The sequence below is a fragment of the Rhyacophila brunnea genome, unplaced genomic scaffold (assembly GCF_057557595.1).
Source record: "Rhyacophila brunnea isolate RB1 unplaced genomic scaffold, BYU_Rbru_1.0 scaffold_12, whole genome shotgun sequence".
Classification (NCBI taxonomy): domain Eukaryota; kingdom Metazoa; phylum Arthropoda; class Insecta; order Trichoptera; family Rhyacophilidae; genus Rhyacophila; species Rhyacophila brunnea.
Window position 1 is genome coordinate 19,503,390 of NW_028232774.1, and position 23,526 is coordinate 19,526,915.

At 34.7% G+C, this 23,526-nt stretch overlaps 1 protein-coding gene across 1 annotated transcript in view; it reads left to right on the top strand.

Annotated features, from left to right (window-relative positions):
- Positions 1-22,520, top strand: part of LOC147077878 (long-chain fatty acid transport protein 4-like) — a 41,764-nt gene extending 19,244 nt beyond the window's left edge. The window contains exons 3-11 of the mRNA XM_085960910.1: positions 5,300-5,450; positions 7,698-7,932; positions 9,778-10,030; positions 11,783-11,984; positions 12,219-12,423; positions 13,741-13,819; positions 14,607-14,876; positions 15,016-15,106; positions 17,229-22,520. Coding sequence (XP_085817036.1) covers positions 5,300-5,450; positions 7,698-7,932; positions 9,778-10,030; positions 11,783-11,984; positions 12,219-12,423; positions 13,741-13,819; positions 14,607-14,876; positions 15,016-15,106; positions 17,229-17,540 — 1,798 coding nt within the window. The 3' untranslated portion in view covers positions 17,541-22,520. The remainder of the gene's footprint in view (positions 1-5,299; positions 5,451-7,697; positions 7,933-9,777; positions 10,031-11,782; positions 11,985-12,218; positions 12,424-13,740; positions 13,820-14,606; positions 14,877-15,015; positions 15,107-17,228) is intronic.
- The last annotated feature ends 1,006 nt before the right edge of the window (positions 22,521-23,526 follow it).

Here is a 23,526-nt window from a genome sequence, read left to right on the forward strand (position 1 = left end):
TATGATTACCATAAACAAAATAAAAAATGTCACCATAATCTTTTTGTTTAAAATAATATACTTTTTAATAAATTCTCACATAGGTAGCAACGTCAATCTACTAATGCTATAATATACATAATTATCTGTATTGCCAGAAAAGGCTTTTGACATATATTACTGCTAAACCTAAATGGATATTAGGCATAAGGCATAAAGCCCACCAAGAAAGCGCTCGACGCGCTCACTACTGAGTAGGCCCCCTCCCACCCGCGCATTACCCTTCACCTATGTAATAAGCGGCTCAAGCAGCACAAAATAATTATTATTACAGCGCCTCTCATAACAAAGCAATAAAAATATTATATTATTTCGGGTCTTGTAATTAATATTTACGACGACATTATTCAACCAGCGAAATATAGGACATGCAATAAAATTAAACAATGAGATCTCTGTTATTAAATAATTGCTTCTCGCCCGTCGATCGACGACGCCGTCCAGAGCGTGATTTTGCTCGCTGTGTTCAATGAATGGACTCCATTGTATTTTCTTTCATTCGTATCGCCGAGAAGCGGTGATTCGCGAAAAAACGATGATTCATGCGGCGGGCGCGTATAATGCGTCGTCAAATCCAGTGGGCGCTGGCGTATTTGATTACGTTGTATTTTCGTTGATTTACGCGCCACTTGTGAAATTTTGCGCGAGAGCCACACTTGCTGCGTTAAGTGGGTTTTACGCCTAAAGCCCATTGACGCAGCGAGTGCGGCGCTCGCGCAAAATTTCTACAAGTGGCGCGTAAATCATCATAAATACAACGTAATCAAATACGCCAGCGCCCACTGGACTTGACGATGCCTTGCGCCCCGCCTGCCGCATGAGTCACCGTTTTTCGCTTCTCGGCGATACGATTTAATGAAAATACAAAGAAGTCCATTCATTGAACACGGCTACCAAAATTACGCTGCTCGAAGCAACGTCGATCGACGGGCGAAAAGCAATTATTTAATAACAGGGAAGTCATTGTTTAATTTTATTGCGTGTCCAGTTTATCGCTGGTTGAATAATGTCGTCGTAAATATTAATTACAAGCCCCGAAATAATATAATATTTTTATTGCTTTGTTATGAGAGGCGCTGTAATAATAATTATTTTGTGCTGCTTGGGCCGCTTATTACATAGGTGAAGGGTAATGCGCGGCGAGAGACGTGTGATTATGGTTATGAATAAACACTTCATACGCCGACTTCGCCCGCTCGACGCGTTCTATGGGCACCATCGCTTAGCGTTAGAAAATGTCTTACCCGAATCGAACCTGACAAAAAAACATCGAAACGTCGATAGCAGCTACTAAATGTCGGAAGTCAATTTCGTTTGCCAAATCAGGGGTTTTCGTTATGCCTCAGCGGTCCAATTTTCGCCCGTGTTCCCCTATGTCTTTTTGTTATATTTTCGCCATATCTGGTGACGGCTATCTATTGTCTAAGGGTGACAAGGGTGACAGTTTTTTTTTTTTCGAAATAGACACCTCAATTATTTTCTGCTGTTCCGTGAATTTTAGTACCGCAATTTTCAGTCCATACTACAAATTGCGACCTCGTCTAGTCGAGTGGACAATGAATCAATGGATGAGTGGACTGCGGAAGACGTTGCTTTTGGACCTCTTCTTAAAATACTAAACTTAATATACAGCTCTGACGTAACCACTACCGTTCAGTTTATCCAGCTCCATAGATACCTACTCGCACAGCAATACAGTGTATCTAAACGGATCCGAGAGTGTGAGTGTCGTAAGTGAAAAACGTCACGTCATAAAAATGAATTTAAACGCATCGATGTCCTGTTTATTTGCTATTTTTACGCTGTTTTATAATAAATTGTGTATCTTTGAGATATGGTTAAATCAGAGTGATACTTAATAGTCGTTTTACCTTATATATATTAGATATGGATTGGCGAACCTATGGCACGCGTGCCAGAGGTGGCACGTACGAAAATTTAGCCGGCACGTGAACGGTTTAGGTAAAAATTCATTTTTTACGCAAAATATTTCCGGACTCTTCATTTATATTTCATCTTCCCGTATACCCAAATATTTTTAATGTGGCAGCCAACAATGTTGTTATCATTTAGGTTTATGTATAAATCAGTACATGTGTATTTTGTATTCTAGGACAATTTTATTCAGAACCTCGTCAGTAAAACGGTATTATGAAACAAATTATAAATCACCCCTTTTAAAAATTAAGGACAAACAAAAAAAAATGATTTGTAATTAAAAATAAAAATATTTAATCAACAAACCTAATTAAATTTACCGACAATCATTCAAATATAACAGCTGCTTGTTATTTTGACTCAAACATAATAAAAATATAAAACCAGTCAGTGATGGGGTTTATATGAAGCGTAATTAAAATGCTCCCTCGATCTATTTGAAAACAAGGAATAAATATTCAAAGAATAAAAGATATGCCATTAGCCAGAAACACGGTGAATGTAAGAATCTCAAGAACTCAATTGTTTAGAATTTAGATGGTACCTACTACTAATTTATTAGTATTTCTTACTAATTTCAACAAAATTGGAAATAGCTGTAATGGCTAGCCGTCATAGTATCATTTTAATAGGTTATTGAAAAAATAAAGTACTTAATAGGTTTTTATTTATTTTTGTTGCCAAACAAACAATTAATAACAAATGTAAATAGTGACAAGAATTTATTTATTGCCACGCTTAATCTGCGATGTTCATTTACGACATTTTCACTCTCGGGTCTAGATATAGTCCGTCTGGTGATTTCAATTGGCAATAATTCGCGCAGCGATTCCACTCTTTATTAGACACAATGTCATATTTTGTTGTCATTACTTGCGTAGTGCGTACATCTTTTAGATTCCTTCGACAATGTCGTGTTATTTTATTATGTTCACTTTGTCATCGGCAACTACCTAGGTACCGACATTATTTCAATTTAACATATCCTGTCCGTAGGTAACCCGAAAGGTAAAATGGGTTGTAATAAAAATGTGTTTTTACAGTTGAGGTAAGTATATAATAGTATATTATATTTTAACATCTTACTCTAGAAACCATTAGAAAAATCATTTTTGAAAAAAATACAACGCACGATGGAGCTTGAACCTGTGACCACAGGATTCGCGTTAATGTGCTTTTCCAATTAAACTACGGACATCCTACTTAATTACGACGAATTTAACTACTAGTAGATTTTAGCATGCAATGCTTACCGTTGGCTATCGCTTTTTGTGTATTAAATCAGGGTGGTTATCAATTAAATGCCTTAATTACTAACCGACGTCCGGATCGCTCCAAATTTTTAGTTATAACGTATTTGCACTTGCTAATAAATAATAAACTATTTATTTTATTAAATTAAATTATTATTTGTTCAATAAAAGAAATGGTTTATTATAATATATTTTACTTATTGTAAAGGGCGTCGAATGGAAGAGAGTACCTACGTTAGAGCAGCGTTTCCCAAATAATATTCCTCAGATCACCAGGATTTCGCGTAGTAAAATTAAGGGTGTTTTCAGTATTTTAAAATAAATCCGTTGCCAGCACTATTATTAATATTATTATGAGGCATTCATCGATCGCGATCCCCTTTCATGGTAGCCAAGTAATGTGTGATATCCTCACCATATTGGATAAGTGCTTTACACTAGGATACCATAGTTTTTCTACGCGTACAAAACTGTATGAACCTATTTAAATTAGAGGACAGGGCGGCTTTCTGTGATTCGCATGTGGGCAGTCAAGTCCCTTGCGGTTGACCTATACCCCTCCCCTATCCATTGGGATAATTCTGTTAATAATAACTCATTATACCTACTTAATTAAAATTAAACTAATTGGAATTAATTCTAAAGTAGGTACTCAATTAATTGCTATGATTATTAATTAATATTTTCTATTTAAACACTGCAAACTAATTGTCCTAATTAATATTGCCTATCAATCTAAAGTTCTAAGTTTATTTATATTTACATATATGAAGGCTATCAGTTATAGTTGGTTAACATTTTTCGGGTCAATGAGTAGATATTGCGTTTGCGAATATAAAAAACTAACGATAGATAATTTGTTATTTATACTTATGGAAGTATTTTTAATTTGGAGAAGTCTCGAACTCCAATTATTAAAGGTCGGAAGCCATCTACTCCCAGACCTACAATCTCAGGACATTGAACAGTGAATGAGGCGAGGCGAGAATGAATGGTAAATAATATATTTACAATAAAATTATCATAGAGTTCGCAATTCACTGTGATAGTAGAGTGGAAGATAATAAAGTGTACCTACCCATATAAATATTGAACCGTGACCTAGATTATCATTTACCTCCACCCAACAGGCAGCTTTTACGATGTCCCGTAAGGATATGCAGGATATGCACTGCTTATGGTCGCAGATTATAAGGCGTGGAAAATTGAGAAAAGAATGCAAATAAGTATTTACTTTTTTTTTACTGTGAGTGAGAAAGCCCGCGGGAGAAGGAGTGGCGAGGTGTGGAATTCGCGACGGGCTTCTTACGAGGGATTGCTCAATACACGCAAAAATCAGACGCTCTCGCAGTGCCTATGTTAGTATCGAAGTAGTGAAATATTGCATGTCATTATCTATCAATAGGACCAATAACAAAAATGATTAGTCGTGCCGCTCTAAAAAATGACGCGCGCGCCGTCGCCCCGCCCCCTCCTGTGGACTTAGCGCCCGAGAAGTGTATTTTATGTATTTGTTTCGCCTACGTTGCTCATTCAAGCGTGTGAATTCAAAAAGCCAGTGGAAATGGGACAGGATTTTAAACCGTAAATTGTAGGTAGGTAGGTACTGACGCAAATAATAACAATAATCTATTAAACCATATTAATTATAATGAATGAATTTATAGCAAAATTACGGCAAAATGGAAGTGGGTGGTTGTTTACGTCAGTTAAAACTGATTCGCATATCTAAACTCGTCTCGAATACAACACGTCGAATACCTATAACTGCGTCGAATGCGACATTTTAGTTTGCAAAAAAAAACAGTTGATGTCGCAAGAAAGAAATTTCACCCGACATGGGGCGCAGATATAATACCAAAATGTTGCACTTCGCTATTCAGTTTGGTTAGCCGCGTTACGTCACAGTCCCGGCGTGACATGCGCACGGAAGAAAGATGCAACAATGCGCCCAGTTTTGATTTATGACGAGTTTCAATGTGCGACTGGGCTAAGGGTGGCACTTTGACTACGTACATGACTGGTTACGAAAGTACCTACTAAACATTGCACTTATTATAATTTCACAGGATGATCATCTGCATGGTTAAAGCGACGTATCTCCTGTGGACATACGACAGAGGAAACGTCACCGTTGCCAAGAATTTTTCGAAGCTCACCGATAAGCATCCTGAAAAGGTGGCTTTCTTCACCGATGAGAGACCGTGGACTTACGTACAGGTTTGTGTTTCATTTTTTTATCTTTTAGACTCGGTTCTATGGCCCCCACAAGGGGGGGAGGCTGACAGGGCTCTAGCCTAGGGCCCGGCGTAGCGGGTCGACCAGATAAATGAGATAAATACACAATCTTAAATTTGCTCTAATAGTGAAAAATAACGCCTGTGGTGCTATTTTTTTTATTATTTTTTATTAAGGAAACAAACAGTTACATATTGATTACAAAAATTTAAAATATAATAATGAAAAATTATTGCAACCAGCAAAGTTTCCATATATAGGTACATTATAATATAGTTAAGCCAATTAAGTTAATAAAGAAATTACATAAGAAAATTACATGAGAAAAATGAGGAAGAATAATGAATAATTAAATTATATACTTACAAAAAAAGTAACATAAAAAATATATAAATAGGTATATATCTATTTATACAAAATTTTGGAGATAGCGCGTTTAAATGAAACAGGTGAATTATTAAAAGGATCAACGGTGGAGAAATACGTATTATAATTTAATTTCGGAGTTATTACCAATCTAAAATAAGTATATGGTTGTAGTGTGTTGATGGAGCGAAGCCACAGCGATCTCGCGACGCATGTGTGGCTTCGCTCATACTCGACAACTCCATAATTCGATGTGTTAAAAAATCGCTAAAAATACACTGAATTTTATTTGACGTCGAACACCGTTTGGAAAACGTCACCGTAGAGCTTCAGACTGCCTTTAACCTTAGCGATAGGTAAGGGGGCCGCCAAAAATTCTGGCCTAGAGGCCCGCTTCAGGATATGGGGGCCATGCTCGGTTCACATACGCATTGCAGGTGGTCGCATAAACGCGCAATTTTGTAGCATTCCGCGACAAATTGCGAGGAATCTAATAATGTCGTTACATTATTACTTTGAATCGTTTCATGCATAATCATTAATCAATCACACCGAGTATTGAAAGGAAAACGACAATGAGTCTACCTTTGTCAAAATAAGAAGAAAAACATACTTAACTTTAAATCGAAATGGAATACCTATCTTATTCGTCGTTAAAACAAATACTACTCAAGAAAAGTTAATTCGGCGCTAAATAATATTTGGGCAAGAAATGCTAAAAAGTTACGAATTTGGTCGGCAGAAAATTTGGACTGATGAGTTAAAAATATATTTCTTGAAAATAATCGACAAATTAATATGTATTTAAACCAATCTCGGATTTTCGAGTTCGAGTCAATAATCGTGAATTATGATTTGATGAAAAAATCGAGAAATCGCAATCTCTAAAAATAATGGATTCCCAATGAAATCTGAATTTTGACACACTGTGTGATGTTATAAGGATGTGAAAACAAAAGACGGAGACACTTTCTCTGGTGTGCTGATTAACCAGACGGCAAGAGCAAACAAAAAGGATGAAGTGTGGTAAATACAAAAAACGAAGACACGCAATAAAAAAAACATTATATTTTCAAAGTAAGTATAGTAGGTGCGGCGTTCACCAATCCGGCACGTCCAATAGTCTGGCATTTTGCAACTCAGCTCTCCTCCTCTACAATCCGGCAGGTTTCGCCTTAAACTGCCGGATTACAGAGCGGAGAGCCGTTCGCTCGGCAGCTCGGTGCCCGACCTTGACAGATTATTTATTATTTCCTATCGAAATCCAATAATCCGACATTTCCGACAATTCGGCATAGGTGAAAAAATATGGGTGCCGGATTACCGAGCGCCTACTGTACCTACCTGAAAGGTTGGCGCCAATAAAATAATTTAGGAATCCGAAAAATCCGTAAACGCTGTAGGAAAAACATTTATGTCACTATGATGTCTCCTTCTTTCTCATCAGAACATACACAAAATGTAAAATAAGTGTTGTTCTTAGGATTCATGCACAGAACAGATTAATAAGACAAAAATACTTAAACCCGTCGCCAGAGACCAAGACTTTGACGACAGTTTTGGTTTATGACTTAATGAGAGGCAAGCCATTAAACGCAGGAAATACAAAGCCCTTGAATGTCTGAAATAGTCAAAATCTGATAAAATGTAAGTGTTTTGAACTCACGACTTCAAAGAGTTTAATTTTATTATTAGTATAGAAAATTCTATTTTTGTTTGATTTTTACATATTTGTCTTGAAATTAATGTTTCCAGTTGCCAACAAAACATTCTACACCATCAACCTTTATAATAATATATTTCCACTTAGACCACGTCCAATAATATATTGTCATCCAATTACATCAAGACTTTCTCTAACAGATGTGGCGGCTGTCAAGAAAAGTGGCCTCTCAAGTACTAAGCCTCGGCATCAAGCGTGGTGAAGCAGTGGCTGTGTCAGGAGAAGGGGTCCGCCTGGTAGTGATGTGGCTGGCCCTCGCCATCATCGGTGCGCCTGCTGCCCTCCTACCCCCCAAAGCCCGCAGGACTGCTTTGCTGCACGCTTTAAAGGCCGCCAATGCCAAAGCGGTGCTTTATGAGGCTGCTATGAAAGAAGGTGAGAACTCGGTGTCTACTGATCAGACTTACTTATAACCATCTGTAAAAAGACACTGCAGATGCTGGACCGTAGACATAGCTTCCAAGGAATATGTTAATTTATTATAACTATTTTATGATTATTCTTCTTCTTCCGTCGTGTCCTTGCAAGAGGTATGCGTAGACTCTTCCCAACCATGCATTGGATGGCTGTGTCATTTGTTTCAAACATATCATCTATGTTGCAGCTGGTTGCAACGAACGAACAGACCATCACACGTTCCGCAGTTTTCTCGGTGCCAGTCTCCATTCTTCATATTGTTCTTGGTTCTGGTTACTTAGTCCGGTTCATATTTAATTTGTCATCAGGAGGTAGCTTCTGGTCGGATACTATTGAGAAGACTGCGTAGTTGTGTCTCTTATTCCACCTTGCCATTGTTTTGACCACCGGTAGCTTTGAAATATCCTTGGATAACCTTAGGAAGATTTTTCGATATTTTCGGTAAGATTGCGACATATAGTGTATGTATATAAATTCAATACTGAATAATATTCAGTATATTATACAGTGATGTCCCTAGACAAAATGCCGCCCCTAGGCAGTGCCAAAATGCCGACACTTTTTTTATCCAGTAGTTTTTATCACCCTTTCTTGACTCCAATATCTAAGAAATGTGTTGTATGTAGACATTATTAACAAGATATATACCACGAAATCTAATTTAAATGCCAACTCTGCTTCAATAGACAATATTGCGAATCTACGGTTTCAGATACATACATTTAAAAATACACTTGACAACTTCCAAAACTCGCGAGTGAGTGCAAACATACCTATTTGGATACATTTTAAATTAGATATACACGTGTCATTGCTGTTTGCCAAGAAAGTAACGTCCAAGGACAATGGAAGTAAACTAGACATCGCTAACCCGACTTTTATAGTGAATTAATACATTTTGTTTCCAACCAATAAGCTGAATTTTTAAATGGATATTTTTATATATACCTAGTGATTCTTTTCGATTTGCGACCCCCCTCCCCCCCACCCTTCGGGTAACTGCCGCCCCCAAGCGACGCCCAATCTGGCCTACCCCCACGGGATGTCACTCTGAATATATTATAGAAGATTTAGAATTGTTAGATTCTTATTATTAAAAATATGTACATTAACTTTGAAAAGTCTCACAAACATACCTGTATGATCGGTCTACCATCTGAGGTAAATCTATCCCAGTATTTAAGATTTGTTTTTACATAACGGATGTAGGTACACCAAGTTCAATATCATTGTTTAATTTTAATTTTAACAATGACATTAATATGGATGAAGCTGCTGGATAATAAAATGACACTCACTTTTTTGTCGGGTCTGCCGAATAGCATAATCTGTTCTAACGCCATTACAATAAGGGTGATATTGCTATAAATTCCCGATGCTTTTTGTCGGGTCTGCCGAATGGCATAATTCATATTTGAATATCAATATCGTTCGCTCAAACGAACATTGACACAAGAAACACTGTTGTAACGCTATTACAATAAATGTGATATTGCTATAAATTCTCGATGTGTGATATCACATAATGGAATTTGTCACGTGATGTCTACCTATACATGTGAATGTCTTTATGCGCGAATTTACTTGCTGGCTACTGTACTGAGTGCGTTGTCAATTAATAATGTCATTGAATTTTAATAATAAATTAAATATGTACTAATCCTATATATTATAATATGATTTTGTTCTTTTCCTTTGTGGAGTATCTAGAACTAGCTTGGCACCTGTTTAATCTTTGGTGATATATCTATATTGGATAAGAAATCCTCAGTGTAATAATTATATGGCTTTGTTTTCTTGCAGCATTCGATGAAATTCAAAGCGATCCTCAAGTGACAGGAGTATCATTCCACCTGTGCAACGTGAATGTGGATTCCATTCCCACGACTCGTGCACCGAATGTCATCTCTGTCAGTTTCGAGCCCGATGATGACACTGTCCCGTGCTTGGTTCTCGATGAAGAGCTGGAGAAAGGAACATTCCATGAACAATTGCTGTATATTTATACAAGTGGTACCACTGGACTGCCCAAGGCTGCTGTCATTACAAACTCAAGGTATGGAAGAAATATGCTCATAATGAAATATGTTGGATCAGATTCCAGTTTTTTTTATATTAACTTCCATAATATCATCACGTCGGTGATGAAGTGACATACTCCACCTATATTTAAGAATGGTTTTATGAAACCAAACAACTTGAAAAATACCAAAATCTATGAAAGTGAAGACATTGAAGTGATATTTTGACATTTATTTGTTGAGGATGATTACATGAGGATGAGTATATAGATGGAAGTTGTTTTATGAATCCTTAAAATAAGGTCTACAAAGCTCATTCGGCATACTTCCATGTATCTACTTTATAATTTTTGTATTGTAATTCTGCGTGTTTTGTGTTTTTTATACTATTTCTTTAATGCTATAATATCTTTCTTTTAAAATGTCATATTGTAAAGGTCTTGCATTAATAATTTGTAAAGTTCATATAATAGTATGCAAATCAATAAATTTGAATTTGTGTGATTTATGAATTGAATTGAAAATTTCACCTTCAGTTCACCTTTCAGTTCACCAGTACTTACCCCCAAAGTGATAATATATAATATTAAGTTGTCACTGATACAATAAGCATATAAACAACCCTCATCTACGACAGTGAAGTATTTATCATGTGTTGATACTTTAAACATATTTTAATCTTGATTTTATAATTTAACTTATTATGAAATTGTAATGATACCTATTGATTCAATGACCAAAAAATTCTTGCAAGTTTAAAAACTTCTTATTTGATAGGTTTGTTTAGTTTTTAGTTAAGTAGGTATATGGTTTTTTTATATAAATAATTTAAATTACGGTCAATAAATTATTTAATTACATGATGGCCAGATACTGTGATTTTACAGTAATTTTCTTATGTCAGTTTATTTGTAGTTGAGATAATATATTTTTTAAATGACATAATATACCTTCAGAAATTATTTCTTTTTTAATCTTTTATTATAAGTTAAGTATGATTAAAGTCTTCATATTATTAAATATCATTAAATACATCATGTTTATTAGTCTTTATATTACATCATATTTTATTATTAAATTAGGTAAGTAAGTTTACTTCAATTAAATATGTTTTTAATTTACTATTTTCATTCATAATAATTATTGTAGATGTATTTAACTTGTAAAAAAAACAGTTACTTACTTACAAAAAAATGTACATACCAATATTTGTTGGAAGCACACAGTTGAATAATTATAATATCATCTCCATAAAAAAATGACTTTATGAACTTTGCTCTAAAATCACAGTGAATAAATAAAATATTAAGTTGAAAAATATAAATGACAGATTTTGGGTCAATTTAATATCATTCATCATTATTTTCCATTGCTCCAATGAGACATCTCTATTTTGAACCATACCTACATGCATTAGAGTATAATTCCCCGTTCACACGTGCATGAATTTACTGCTGACAGTATGTATTATCGCAGCCATAACAAGAAATTTCACGTGTAAACACGTATTATTGTGCAAGTTGCAAGATTGCACGCATTGATCAAAAAACTTTAGACGCTTCTGAATTTTCACGCTATGGTACTAGTATCGTTTTGCTATGGTACTAGTAAGGATCTACATCTTTATACAAGAACGTTATAACTAAAGTTTGGAGTGATCTGAGCATCGGCTAATAAATAGGGCACTTAAAATTATGTTAATTCAATGAATACACAAATTTAAGAATATAGCATTTTCTATTGAAATATAATACCATATTGATTAAACATTTAACCATTCCTGGCAGATATCTGACAATAGCTGCAGCACTGCACGAAATAGCCAAACTAGGCGATGGAGACGTCGTTTATACACCGCTTCCGATGCACCACACAGCCGGTGGTGTTCTGGGAGCCGGTCAGGCTATAGCTTTTGGAGTTCCTGTTGCTCTGAGGAACAAGTTTTCGGCAACAAACTTCTGGACAGATTGCGTCAAATACAAATGCACTGTAAGTAGGTAATCCCTGGACAATTTGAGTTTTATCAAGTTTCAAGCCGTTTGGCCGGTCACGGTGTTTATTAACCTTTTGGTTGCCCTTAAAAAAATCGCAGTACCTGTCATGCTAATTATAGATTTATACATCTAATGATTATAATTTAAAAAATAAATGCTTCCGCTTATTTATATGCTCAGTAATAACTGGTTGATAGTATTAATTTGTTTGTGAAATTATTTGTGTCAGGTGGCACAATACATCGGCGAGATCTGTCGATTCTTGATGGTGTCCCACGACAAAGCAGGTGCGGCCGCTATTGTTCCTCAGCATAACCTTCGGGTGATGGTGGGGAATGGTTTGAGATCGACACTCTGGCGGAGATTTCAAGATACATTCCGGATACCCAATATCTACGAATTATACGGAGCTACAGAGAGCAATACCAATATGAGTAAGCCAATTATAGCTTTTTGCACACTCCATGATCACCCTGCATCAGCAATTTTAAGGGAGCAATGTACCCTCCAATTATTTAGGTTGTGTGTGTCAGTAAAAAATATCTGAACGTGGACTATAAAATATTCACCGTATGAAAAAACATGTACGCAGGGGCACCGCATTCCTATGTTCAATATCTGTGGCGCACACTGGTAGGCCAACCGAGGAGTGGCTGGGAGCCGCTCCATTAAATTGTCTTTTAGTATCATAATTAAATGTATTAAATGCATGCATTCAAAATTATATTGTGTAAATTAAATTATAAGTCTTCGATGTACATATTATTTGCCTCTGTGAAACGATACTTGATGTAATATACCCAAACATGTTGGAAGAAAACTTCTTCTATATAGATGGAGCCTAAATAAAATATAGGAAAGTGAACCAAAAAAAGGTGGGCCCAAAGCGTGAAAAAAAACGAACAATGAGTGCACATGAGAAAGCATTCAGCACGCTTATATCTCCGCAATATGCATTAACCAGCTCTCACATCAAAACTTGTCTCGCCTGCAACGTGTCGAATATGTCGATGTGACGTTATTCACAAAACACACGTTGCCAAATGGAGCTCCGCTGATTGGTCAAATGCGACTTTTAAGCTTGAAAAAAACATCTACTATTGCAATCGACAAGTTGCACGCTTCACGGGCTGCGAGTCGAAGACACCATGATGAATACAAACACATACGAATTGGTCATTCCTATACTGGCTCGCCGATCGCCGCATCCAAATATCTATATATTTTGAAAGTTACGTGCGACTGTTGCTAGGTAGATGTGCGCGGTCTTCATATGCGACACCGGATCGACGTTCTTGGAAGGTTTGATTTATGGCTGTGCGGCAGATGAGGCAAGTTTAGATGTGAGAGCCAGATTAGAGTAAGATAGAATTTCTACGGCTGAATTAAATATTTTTTGTACACGTACGTTTGTAAATATTGATTTGAATGATTACAGACATTTAAAAACTGCGAGCGTGTGTTGCTGAAATTTATTGTTTTTGTGTTAAATATAAGTTAGTGGTAATTATTTTTAGTTAATTTAGTAGAAAAGATGGTTACTCATGTTGTGTTTAAATTTTGTAGTCTTACAAGCAACAAGATGGTATAACGTTTCATAGATAAGTTAATAATAATAAAATTGAGGTTTACTGTGCGTTATATGCAAGAAACATGGCTTAATTTACAAACAAAAAATGTAAAGATTGAAGCAATTATGAATAATTTTTACTATCTTGCCACAATTTGAAGAAATGATTTTTGATTTTCAGTAAATATCACGTCAAAAGAGGGTGCTGTTGGATTCATACCGAGATACGCATCGTTCATCTCACCAATTTTGCTTGTGAGGTAAGCGAACTCATTTCTGTAAATAATTTTTAGTACAAAGATTGTGTACCTTCCCCGGGGTCTGCTATCCACCAAACTGAGGCTCTACCGGTCAGTGCCTCTCTAGTGTTTGGCTTGATAATGTGATTGTGCGAAAGTTGTAGCCCTCCCCCAGACCCAACAGCATGAATAAGGCTTCTATAGTAATTATCCGCATAATATACTGCTAAACTTTGTTGTTTGATGAACCAACATGCTGTCTGCCTGGTCAATATTATAATATCATCACTTGGTGGCCCTTGTAGTCCAATGCACAAACCACTGGCTTTTCATTTGGGCACTCTAGGTTTGATACATGGCGAGGTCACAATACATTTATGTGATTATGTGACTCTCAAAGTCTAGATATGTCTGTGATTATTTTACTAATACACTACTGTCATTGGGCGTCATGGCCTGCCATAGTGTTAAATGAAAAAAACAATCATCCATTATTAGTTGTACTTACATAATTACTTATTAGAAGATGGTGAAACAATTAATTCTTCTTTAATTTTGTTCTCATGAAAACAATGTTCATTCAAATTATGGATTATTTAAAAAAAATGTTAGTCTTGCCATCTTTTTAATTAAAAAAAAGCCATCTAGCTTTTTCTTTCCTGTCTGGCATTTTTGTTAATGACAGTTGGCATTGCCATTGATTTGACTAAGGATGAATATTTTGGAAATCACTCATGAAATCCCACTGTAATTATTGTGTAATGACAATTAATACTAATATGATAATATTAACATTGAATAATTGTAGATGTGACGAGTCGACAGGAGAAATAATCCGAAATGAGAAAGGACTCTGTACAAAGTGTAAACCGGGAGAACCAGGCTTGATGTTAGGTAAGGTGAATCACGGAAAGAGACTCTATTCTTACACCGGCTACGTCGATAAGGAAGCCAATCGGAAGAAGATGATCGAGGATGTCATCACTAAAGGAGACTGCTTCTTTAATTCTGGCGATATACTTGTGATGGATCATCTCGGGTACTTCTACTTTAGAGACAGAACTGGAGATACTTTCAGGTATGTAAGACTATTCAAAGATTTAATTATTAATTAATTTGATAATGGTTTCAAATAATATTGTAAATTGTATTGAATTGTGTACCTCCTACTACCCATTACACGCCCACCACACTTAACTTTGAATTATTATTTGCAGATGGCGTGGTGAAAATGTGTCTACAAATGAAGTCGAAGACATTTTAACTACAGTAGCAGGACTTGCAGACATTGTTGTTTATGGAGTGGAGGTAAAACTACTCACTATCTAACTTTATTAAAATTTCTTTCTATAAGCCATGCGTTCCCAACCTTGAATCATGACTCCTTTTTATAACAGCCAAGTAACTTGCAACCCCTACCAAATTTGCATTTAAAAACATCATAAAATAAAATTTATTATATTCTCATTCTGTCTGTTGGTAGGGTTTAATTGTATTTTAAAAACTATCAATACCACCTGCAATTTGTATTCTTACTAAAATGAAAACAAAATATAGTATCTACCCTCCCAGTAATCCGCCACCCTAAAAACCAGACAATTATCAATTAGTGAAAACGACGGATTATAGTGCATAAATACAAAATATTGTAAAAATTAAGACAGGTATTTCGTAAAAATAGTTTTTATTGAGAAATTTCTTATTAGCGACTTTTTTAGCGGTTTTTTTATGATCAAAATCAATTAAGTATGTAGGTATTAAATTATACATATTAATAAAATTATAAACTGGGTTTATTAACTACATACATATTAAACAGTAAATCACTTAAGAGTGAGCTGAACACCACAAGGTCATTCATAGTTTAGTCAGAAAGTAACCTCGGCGTTGAAAGGACGTCATTTTAATTCAGTCTAACCTCAAAAACCTCTAACCATCGGGGATTTATTTTAATAATTACAATTGTCGGTCGAATGAATAATCATTATTATTATTATTATTACCTTCAAACATAACATGTATGCGATGTAACCTGATGCCGGCCGAAGGAATACAGGGCTGTCAAAATAATATCAATCTAATGGTACGTTTTAAAGAGTTATAAATTTAAAGTTAAAAATAGCTTACTGTACAGATGGAATAATTACATATTTCCAAGCGTCAAACGGCATACAACATTCATCTAAAATAAGTATGAAAAGACTAGCTGATTATGTTATGTTATTTTTGTAGTGTTCTTATCCGTAATATCTGGTGTACAAGTTAATATAAAAAGGTCTGTCAAAGTTGTTTGTGTCAATAAACTTGCTCCACGACCGATCGACTCATATTTCATATTCACTCCCTCAGGGCTGTCGAAGACGTATTTTATTAATATTTATACTTTTAAAATTTTATTTTTAATATATATTATTAAAGTGTTGTTCACGTAGTGGCATGGACCTGTTTTTTCTGGGGTCAATTAATTCAGGAAGTAAACACCCATGATAGAATTTTTCCAGTTTTGGTTGCATTATATTCCAAAACTCACCCGTAAAAATCGTTTCCGATTTTATAAATGGAAATTTTTTGGTGTAAGTAAACAAACCTACGAATAAAAAAAGACAGGAAGGAACATACTGATTCATCGCAGTATTTGGCGAACAGTGGCGAATTTGGTTGCCAGTTGTTGCAATCAAATTCGCAATTTTGGAAAGCGACGATTTTGCATAAACAAATATCATGTGATCTGTACGTGTGGGGTAAACTTCGTATGTGTTTGTAATTTTGTGTATTTTATATTATAAAAACACATTTTCCAAGCTTTCAGCCATGCTCACTCATGAATGCCATTTCTAGGTAGTAGGTATACACAAATTTTGATGTTATCTGACCTTTTCACTATATTATATTTATGTACCTACCTACATGCAAATGTAATGTTTTCAAATAATTGATATGGATTATAGACCATCGTATTATTTTCTCGAAATCATAAAGATACTATACTATTACCTATTTAAATATCAACCTATGTTCAATTTGAATTGGGTTATACTTAATATATACTCGTAGATATATCAATAGTATGTTTGCTACGATATCCACCCGAGTTATCAGTATGTACTTGCACAGGTTTAGTTAGAAACTATGATAAAATTAACATTTTAACGATTTACAGATTGAACGATACAAGTTCATATTACGATATACCTACTCATATCAAAATACACTTAATCACATATTATGTGAAATATTTTAATAAGCAAATAACAATATAAAAAACCATATCATAATTAGCAGCTTCTCTTGAATAGCTTGAATACAGTACACCGTTATATGCATACGCCAGTGAGAGAGTACTGTAAGTATGACTGAAAAAGTTAAGTTTGCACTATTTATGTCGGATTTCCACAGTATCCATCCTTCAACAAAGTTATTTTGTTTCCAGATTCCAGGCATGGAAGGCAAGGCGGGAATGGCAGCCATGGTTGATCCGGAAAACGAACTGGATCTCTCCAGTCTAGTACAAAAGATGGGAAAATCCCTCCCACCATACGCACAGCCTTTATTCATTAGAGTTATAGATAGTATTCCACTCACAATAACATTTAAAATGATCAAAACAGATCTCCGAAAAGACGGCTTTAATATTAACGTAGTAAAAGATAAACTATATTTCTTGGATCCAGCGTCTTCCAAGTATGTCCCGCTCACTAAAACATTATATGAAGATATTATTGGGGGAGTCGTAAGACTTTGATTACAAAGCCAAAGATGGTAGATATTATTTGGGGTTTGTTATTTGTTAAGAATTAGATAGGTAGGTATTTATAAAACTAGATTGGAGCGTAGCTGTGCTATGCTGCCAGGTTTTAAACATAGAACTATACCCAGAACTGTAGGGTGATTTTGCTTTGCTAGTCGACGGCTGCGTTGGCAAGGTAAGGTGTGGCGAATTTCCTCTGTCGTGCGCAGCCTATAACCGGGCCTTGGACTTTCGAATTAGTTTGGCTTCACACATACGTAGCTTTTTTTAATACTTGCATCCTCGACCACTGATTTAATACATTTTACGGGTCATGATAGTATTTTTCTAAAAATTACCCAGGCATTTTTTAAATTTTCACTGCTACTCTCACAAACTGGGTCTTGTAACCCTTATAATTTAACTTGTAGTTGAATATTAGTGTGATGCATAATTGGCCCTGACTCATACCACAGTGCCACATCAAGGTTGTTAAAGATAGTCATTTCTGTCAACCCACCCCTTCACGCATTTTGTCCAATCAGTTTATAATATAAAAAGTATATATTCCATACTTAGAGACCTACATTCACAGAACAGATTAATAAACAGAATTCAGATAGACTATTCCCCAATACACTACATTTTAAAGCAGAGTTTTGAATGTGTGCGTGTCCTACGAAAATGAAACAAACATAGAAGTGCAATAGTGTGCGTTGAAACCTCCAAATACACCAATATTGAATGAGTATCAGTGCATAAACCGAGAGCAGTTATCAGAACGAAGGACAGGCTTAGAATGATGTATTCTTGACACATCCCATCATCCCATATTCTTACACACTCGAAATCGGTTGCCTTTTACTCCACACCCGTTAGGTATTTCAGTTCTCATTAATTCTGTGTTCCCTGACTACATCTGTCCTAAATCTAATGGTATATAAATCATTAACATTGCTCTTACAGTTTCTATGCAGTAAGCAAATTTTGCATTTTCTGGGACATCTAAAACTCTGTACATTATACATATATTATGTATAATATTGTACCCGCTCACCCACACTCAGGGAAAGACATCATTCTATGTCAAAAACAAATTTTTTGACAAGTTTCTAGGTATTTTATTACACGGGCTTATTTGCCACGTCAGAAATATTAACATTCAATGCAAAATTGACAATACCTGAATTTAAAACATGTTATTAAATAATTGTTTTGATATCTTGAGAAGGAACAATTTGAACAGCAACAAGACAGACAGCGAGATTATAATAATTTTGTATCAGATATTTTAGATCATCACATCGTCGCTATAGGATTGGTTTGTCGAATATCCGTTTTTGTTGAAATCGACCTTTTAATGCAGAATGATTTTTTGTATCTAAATGGACCAGAAGCATCCGTTTCTTTAAATTGCTTTGAAATGAAAACAGCATTCATATGCTGTAAAAACAACAATTTAAATACCTTCATGTATTTAAATATAGGATAATCAAATAGGTTTTTCGTCTCCTGAACATTTGACATTTGGTCAATTCGTCAAACCAATCCTACAGCGACGACATTTTATACCCATTTACACGTGCATGGATATACTGCTGACAATACGTATTATCGCGGCCATAACGAGAAAATGCATGTGTAAACATGTATTATCATGCAAGTTGCAATATTGCATGCATGAATCAAAAAAGATCGGAAGCTTCTGAATTTTTGAACGATAGTGGCGAACCTGCCGCCAAAAAATGACCTACACCGCGGAGAGACTCATTTTGAGGTTAACTGATTGTCAAACAGTACCATAAAATGACAACATTGCGACTCAGTTACTCTTGAAGAATGAGATTGGAGACACAGTCAGTACTTTTACGTGTTAACAGTTATTATCACGATAGTGTAAAATACACACTATTGCTGCCAGTAAATCCATGCACGTGTACAGGCGCTATTTATTATCTCACAACTGAAAGAAGACTTCTGAAATATACTATTTTTATTTATGTACCTATATAATTTCTTTTTTATCATATTATATTAAATGGGACAATAATTGCCAGTATGTATATAATAACAACTCTCTATAGTCAGGTCGTGCCACGAAATTGTGAATTCTAATTGCATAATGCATTTTTGGTTATACTTTGAATGCAATGCGGTAAACTGTTTGCAGTTATTATTTTATAATGAAAAAAAAAATGGTAGCATTAATTATTAATTTATATTTATCAAACTCGCAACTTCACGCTGCGAGCTGACTGTAGACTTAGCGTGTAATAAATGTTAAGCTCAACATTTTCAGAAACAATTTATTAGAATTAGTCGTTACCTTACTTTGAAAAGGTTCCAATTGCACTTGACCATGTTTTGAGCTATGAGCATTTGAAATGGTCATATTTTTAATATAAAAAGACATGTAGATAGAACTCCGGCATACTGCTAATTCCCATATTTGATGATAGATGACTCTGAAATGAACGTAATGATAGAATATGGCTAATGGAACCTTTTCACATCAAAAAGTCATTTTAGGCCAAAATGTCAGTTAGAACTTTTTCAAAGTAAGGTAACGTAGTGTTAAGAAGACCACAGTAATAGACAGCCAGAAATCTTGCATACCTACATTCCTTTAGCATTAAGTTAGCCTATGTTAGTCTATGATTATATTATGTACGGTAAGTTGTGAGAAAATCGCAAAATATCACTAGAGCATTATTTTTCATAATTACAAAAATGTATTGAACTACTTAATTCAAAAATTTCCAAGTTACATGAATGTATATATTTGCATGCTGGAGGTTATTTGGAGGTTTTCCTAGCAGAATATCATGGGTACATTATTTTTTTTGGAAATAATGTTTGATATAATCCACATGCAGATATCCATTTCAAAATTAATAATGCCTTAAATGTTAAGACTGTAGATTAATTCGGTTAAATGTTCAATAAGGCTCAATAAATCAACTTTTCCCTGTAACACGTAATATTATATGTATTTGTGTACTGCCAGCTTTATTATGTGAAATCGTTTTAATAGTGGTAAGTAATAACACATCAGACAAGTCGATTACCTGAACTGCAACAGAAAAACTAGTATAAATTATATTGTATTTGTATATACCTAGTTTAAAAAAAATTATACACAAAAAATGTAATTTTATTTTAATGAACCATTTGTAACGCTTCACTGTTAAGTGAGGATTGTTAAGATTCTAATGTACCAACATTGCGCAAATGCAAAACTACAAGGTTCCAAGTGTTTATTTTTGGAGAAATTAACAAGGCAGCTTATAATACCACTTCATTGTTAGGTTTGTTTTGACAAAAATAAATATGTAGTGCAAGAAACCGTTAATGAATTTGGTTAACAGTTGAAGCAGTCTATTATCATGTTTGTAATGTTACAAAGTTTGATTCACACCATTGACAGAATTAAAATAAGTTAATAGAATTAGTTTGCATTGGTAGCTTAAATAATAAGAGCACTAATCCGGACGGTGCAAAATATGAGTTTGAATCCCACTCGGTACAACTTTTTTTTATAACATTTTTTCTATTACATAGGTAAGTTTTAGATTTCAAAATTGTGTAAGTATATTAGAGTAATTTATATCAAAAATTGAATCGAAAATTAGTCACGAAAAAGACAAACATGTTGACAATCACAGGTTATATACAAAAATATTGAGCACTTCTATGATAAATTAATATACAATGTTAAACTATAAATGTATAATTGAGTCGTATAGTATCAAAAGTAGATCTGTGCGTTATTCAGCATTTCAAAAAAATGACGAAATACGTTTTGTTGGGTATTTTAGTGTTATAATAGCATGAAATATGTTTCTACATTTAGAAATCAGAAATTCAATTCAAATTCAACAATTCTAATTTTGTTTCCAAAGTATTGAACAGTTCTAATTCTGATACCAAGCCCTATTTTCCATCATAATTTTATACCACACAGATATGATTTTGATTCGAATATTATATTGCTAGTCGTACATTATGGTCAGAAGAATAATTTGGCATACTTAGTTAAATTTCGATATATTTGCGACAGTTCTACTTTTGGTACTATACGACTCGATTGTAATATTATGAATATTGATTAGCTGTTGATCTGGCCTGAATCTTGAAGGAATATGGAATGATATTGTTATACTATCTTATGAGTATAGTACCTACTCTCTTATCATTTTTAATATCACTGTCGGTGACAAAATTATGCCAGACAGGGTAGGTCCCAATCAGGCCTTAATAGGATAAGTAATAAAAATACAAAAAAGGATGAAACTGATAAAAGTAGTATTTCAATACAAAGCAATAAAATTAAAATACGAGGCCCTCCTGCAACAGACTCCATTATCCAAGAACATCTTGAACATGTTTCTAATAAAGATATTCAGGGTCACTTGACTTTGGAAAACACATTCCTCCGTCATTATGGGAGATACAGTACACAAAACAATATTGTTATTGAATGAAAGAGGCCACGTTTCTCTCTATCATTTTTAATCTGTTATTTGAGGCGTCTAATTACAAAAAGCGATAAGTCCACAATTCAATATTTTCGGGAAACAACATCTTTATGTTTCAAGCTTCAATTATTTGTTTTAACGTGAGATTATTTTTTCCGTTGTATTCTATGTCGAAATTAGAACTAAATGGCAATTTGTTTCAGCCGATAAACTCTTAAATGTAATAAATATAGGCAAAATAAAATTGGATGTAGCGCTATTTGTACCTCACTTTTTAATTTATTCCGCATAAGGCACATATTTCCATGGCACTGTCATGAGTTTACTAGATGCTAGAGCATGGGAGACGCCCTTTTCAATATTGAACATTCCCTTATTGGTTGATTTAAACACGCGCGAAATCAACCAAGCTTTAAATAATATGAAACACGGACTTGGCGCTTTTTGTAATAAATCGAGACTTAAAATATTTTTTTTCGTAGGGTTGTGTCGCGTTTTGGAATTTATAGATCAATACATATTGTGTAAAATTATACAAAGAATATGTGCGTATTTTTTTCTCGATTTTGACCAAATGTGGACTTATCGCTTTTTAGAATTAGACGCCTCAATTAATCGTTACTAAAAAACTAGAATTATGCATGATTTTGTCAATAAAAAGCAAATGTGCCTATATTTTAAATTAGATTAAATTATGTACTAATGCAGGGCCCTTCCATGATAAATCTGACCCTATTCGTTATACATACGAGTACCTACAAATGGCGTGCTGTGTCTTTTGAGACCATGAAACCAGGTATGCTCTTCAAAAGCATATACCTATACTAAAATTACAAGGCGTATTTTAAGATACACATAACCTTTTTTTCGCGCCGGAAATCCTACTGAATACTCGTTGACAGATTTCTTTAAATGCAGTGGTGCTGTTATTAGTTTCTAATGACATTATACGTTTACACCGCACCTTAAAAAAGTGGGTATTAAAACAGTTTGCAAAGCATAAAAACGATACTAATAAAAAATCATCACCACAGCACATGTGCTCTCATGGGGAGCAGTACCGGGCAGTCACTACAGTAAATCCCCTTAATATGGACACAGTAATGTGCTGCACAAAGTGTTAATAATGATAAAATAGTATTGGATCTATGTTCTTCCTGCGCTACAGCCCTTTGTACGTCTTGGTCTCATCCATCATTTGCCTCCATCGAGGTCTGCCCAAAGCTGCTTCCCTCCAGTTTAGGACACCCAAGGTCTTTAAATCCAACTCACTATCTCACTGACTCGTCCACTCAGTGTACATGGCCCAATTCGTATGTATGTAGTTTTGTAATTGATTGTATATTGATAATCGCATGGTTTAAAACAGTGGTGCACAAAATATTTGAAAGAAGGACCAATTTATCCAATTTCCAATTTTTCACGGGCCGCAGTGGGTGTGTTGAAAAATAATGATACATATTATATACTAGATGAGACATACATTTTATTATTTTAAATTTAATAGTTATATATTGATGAAG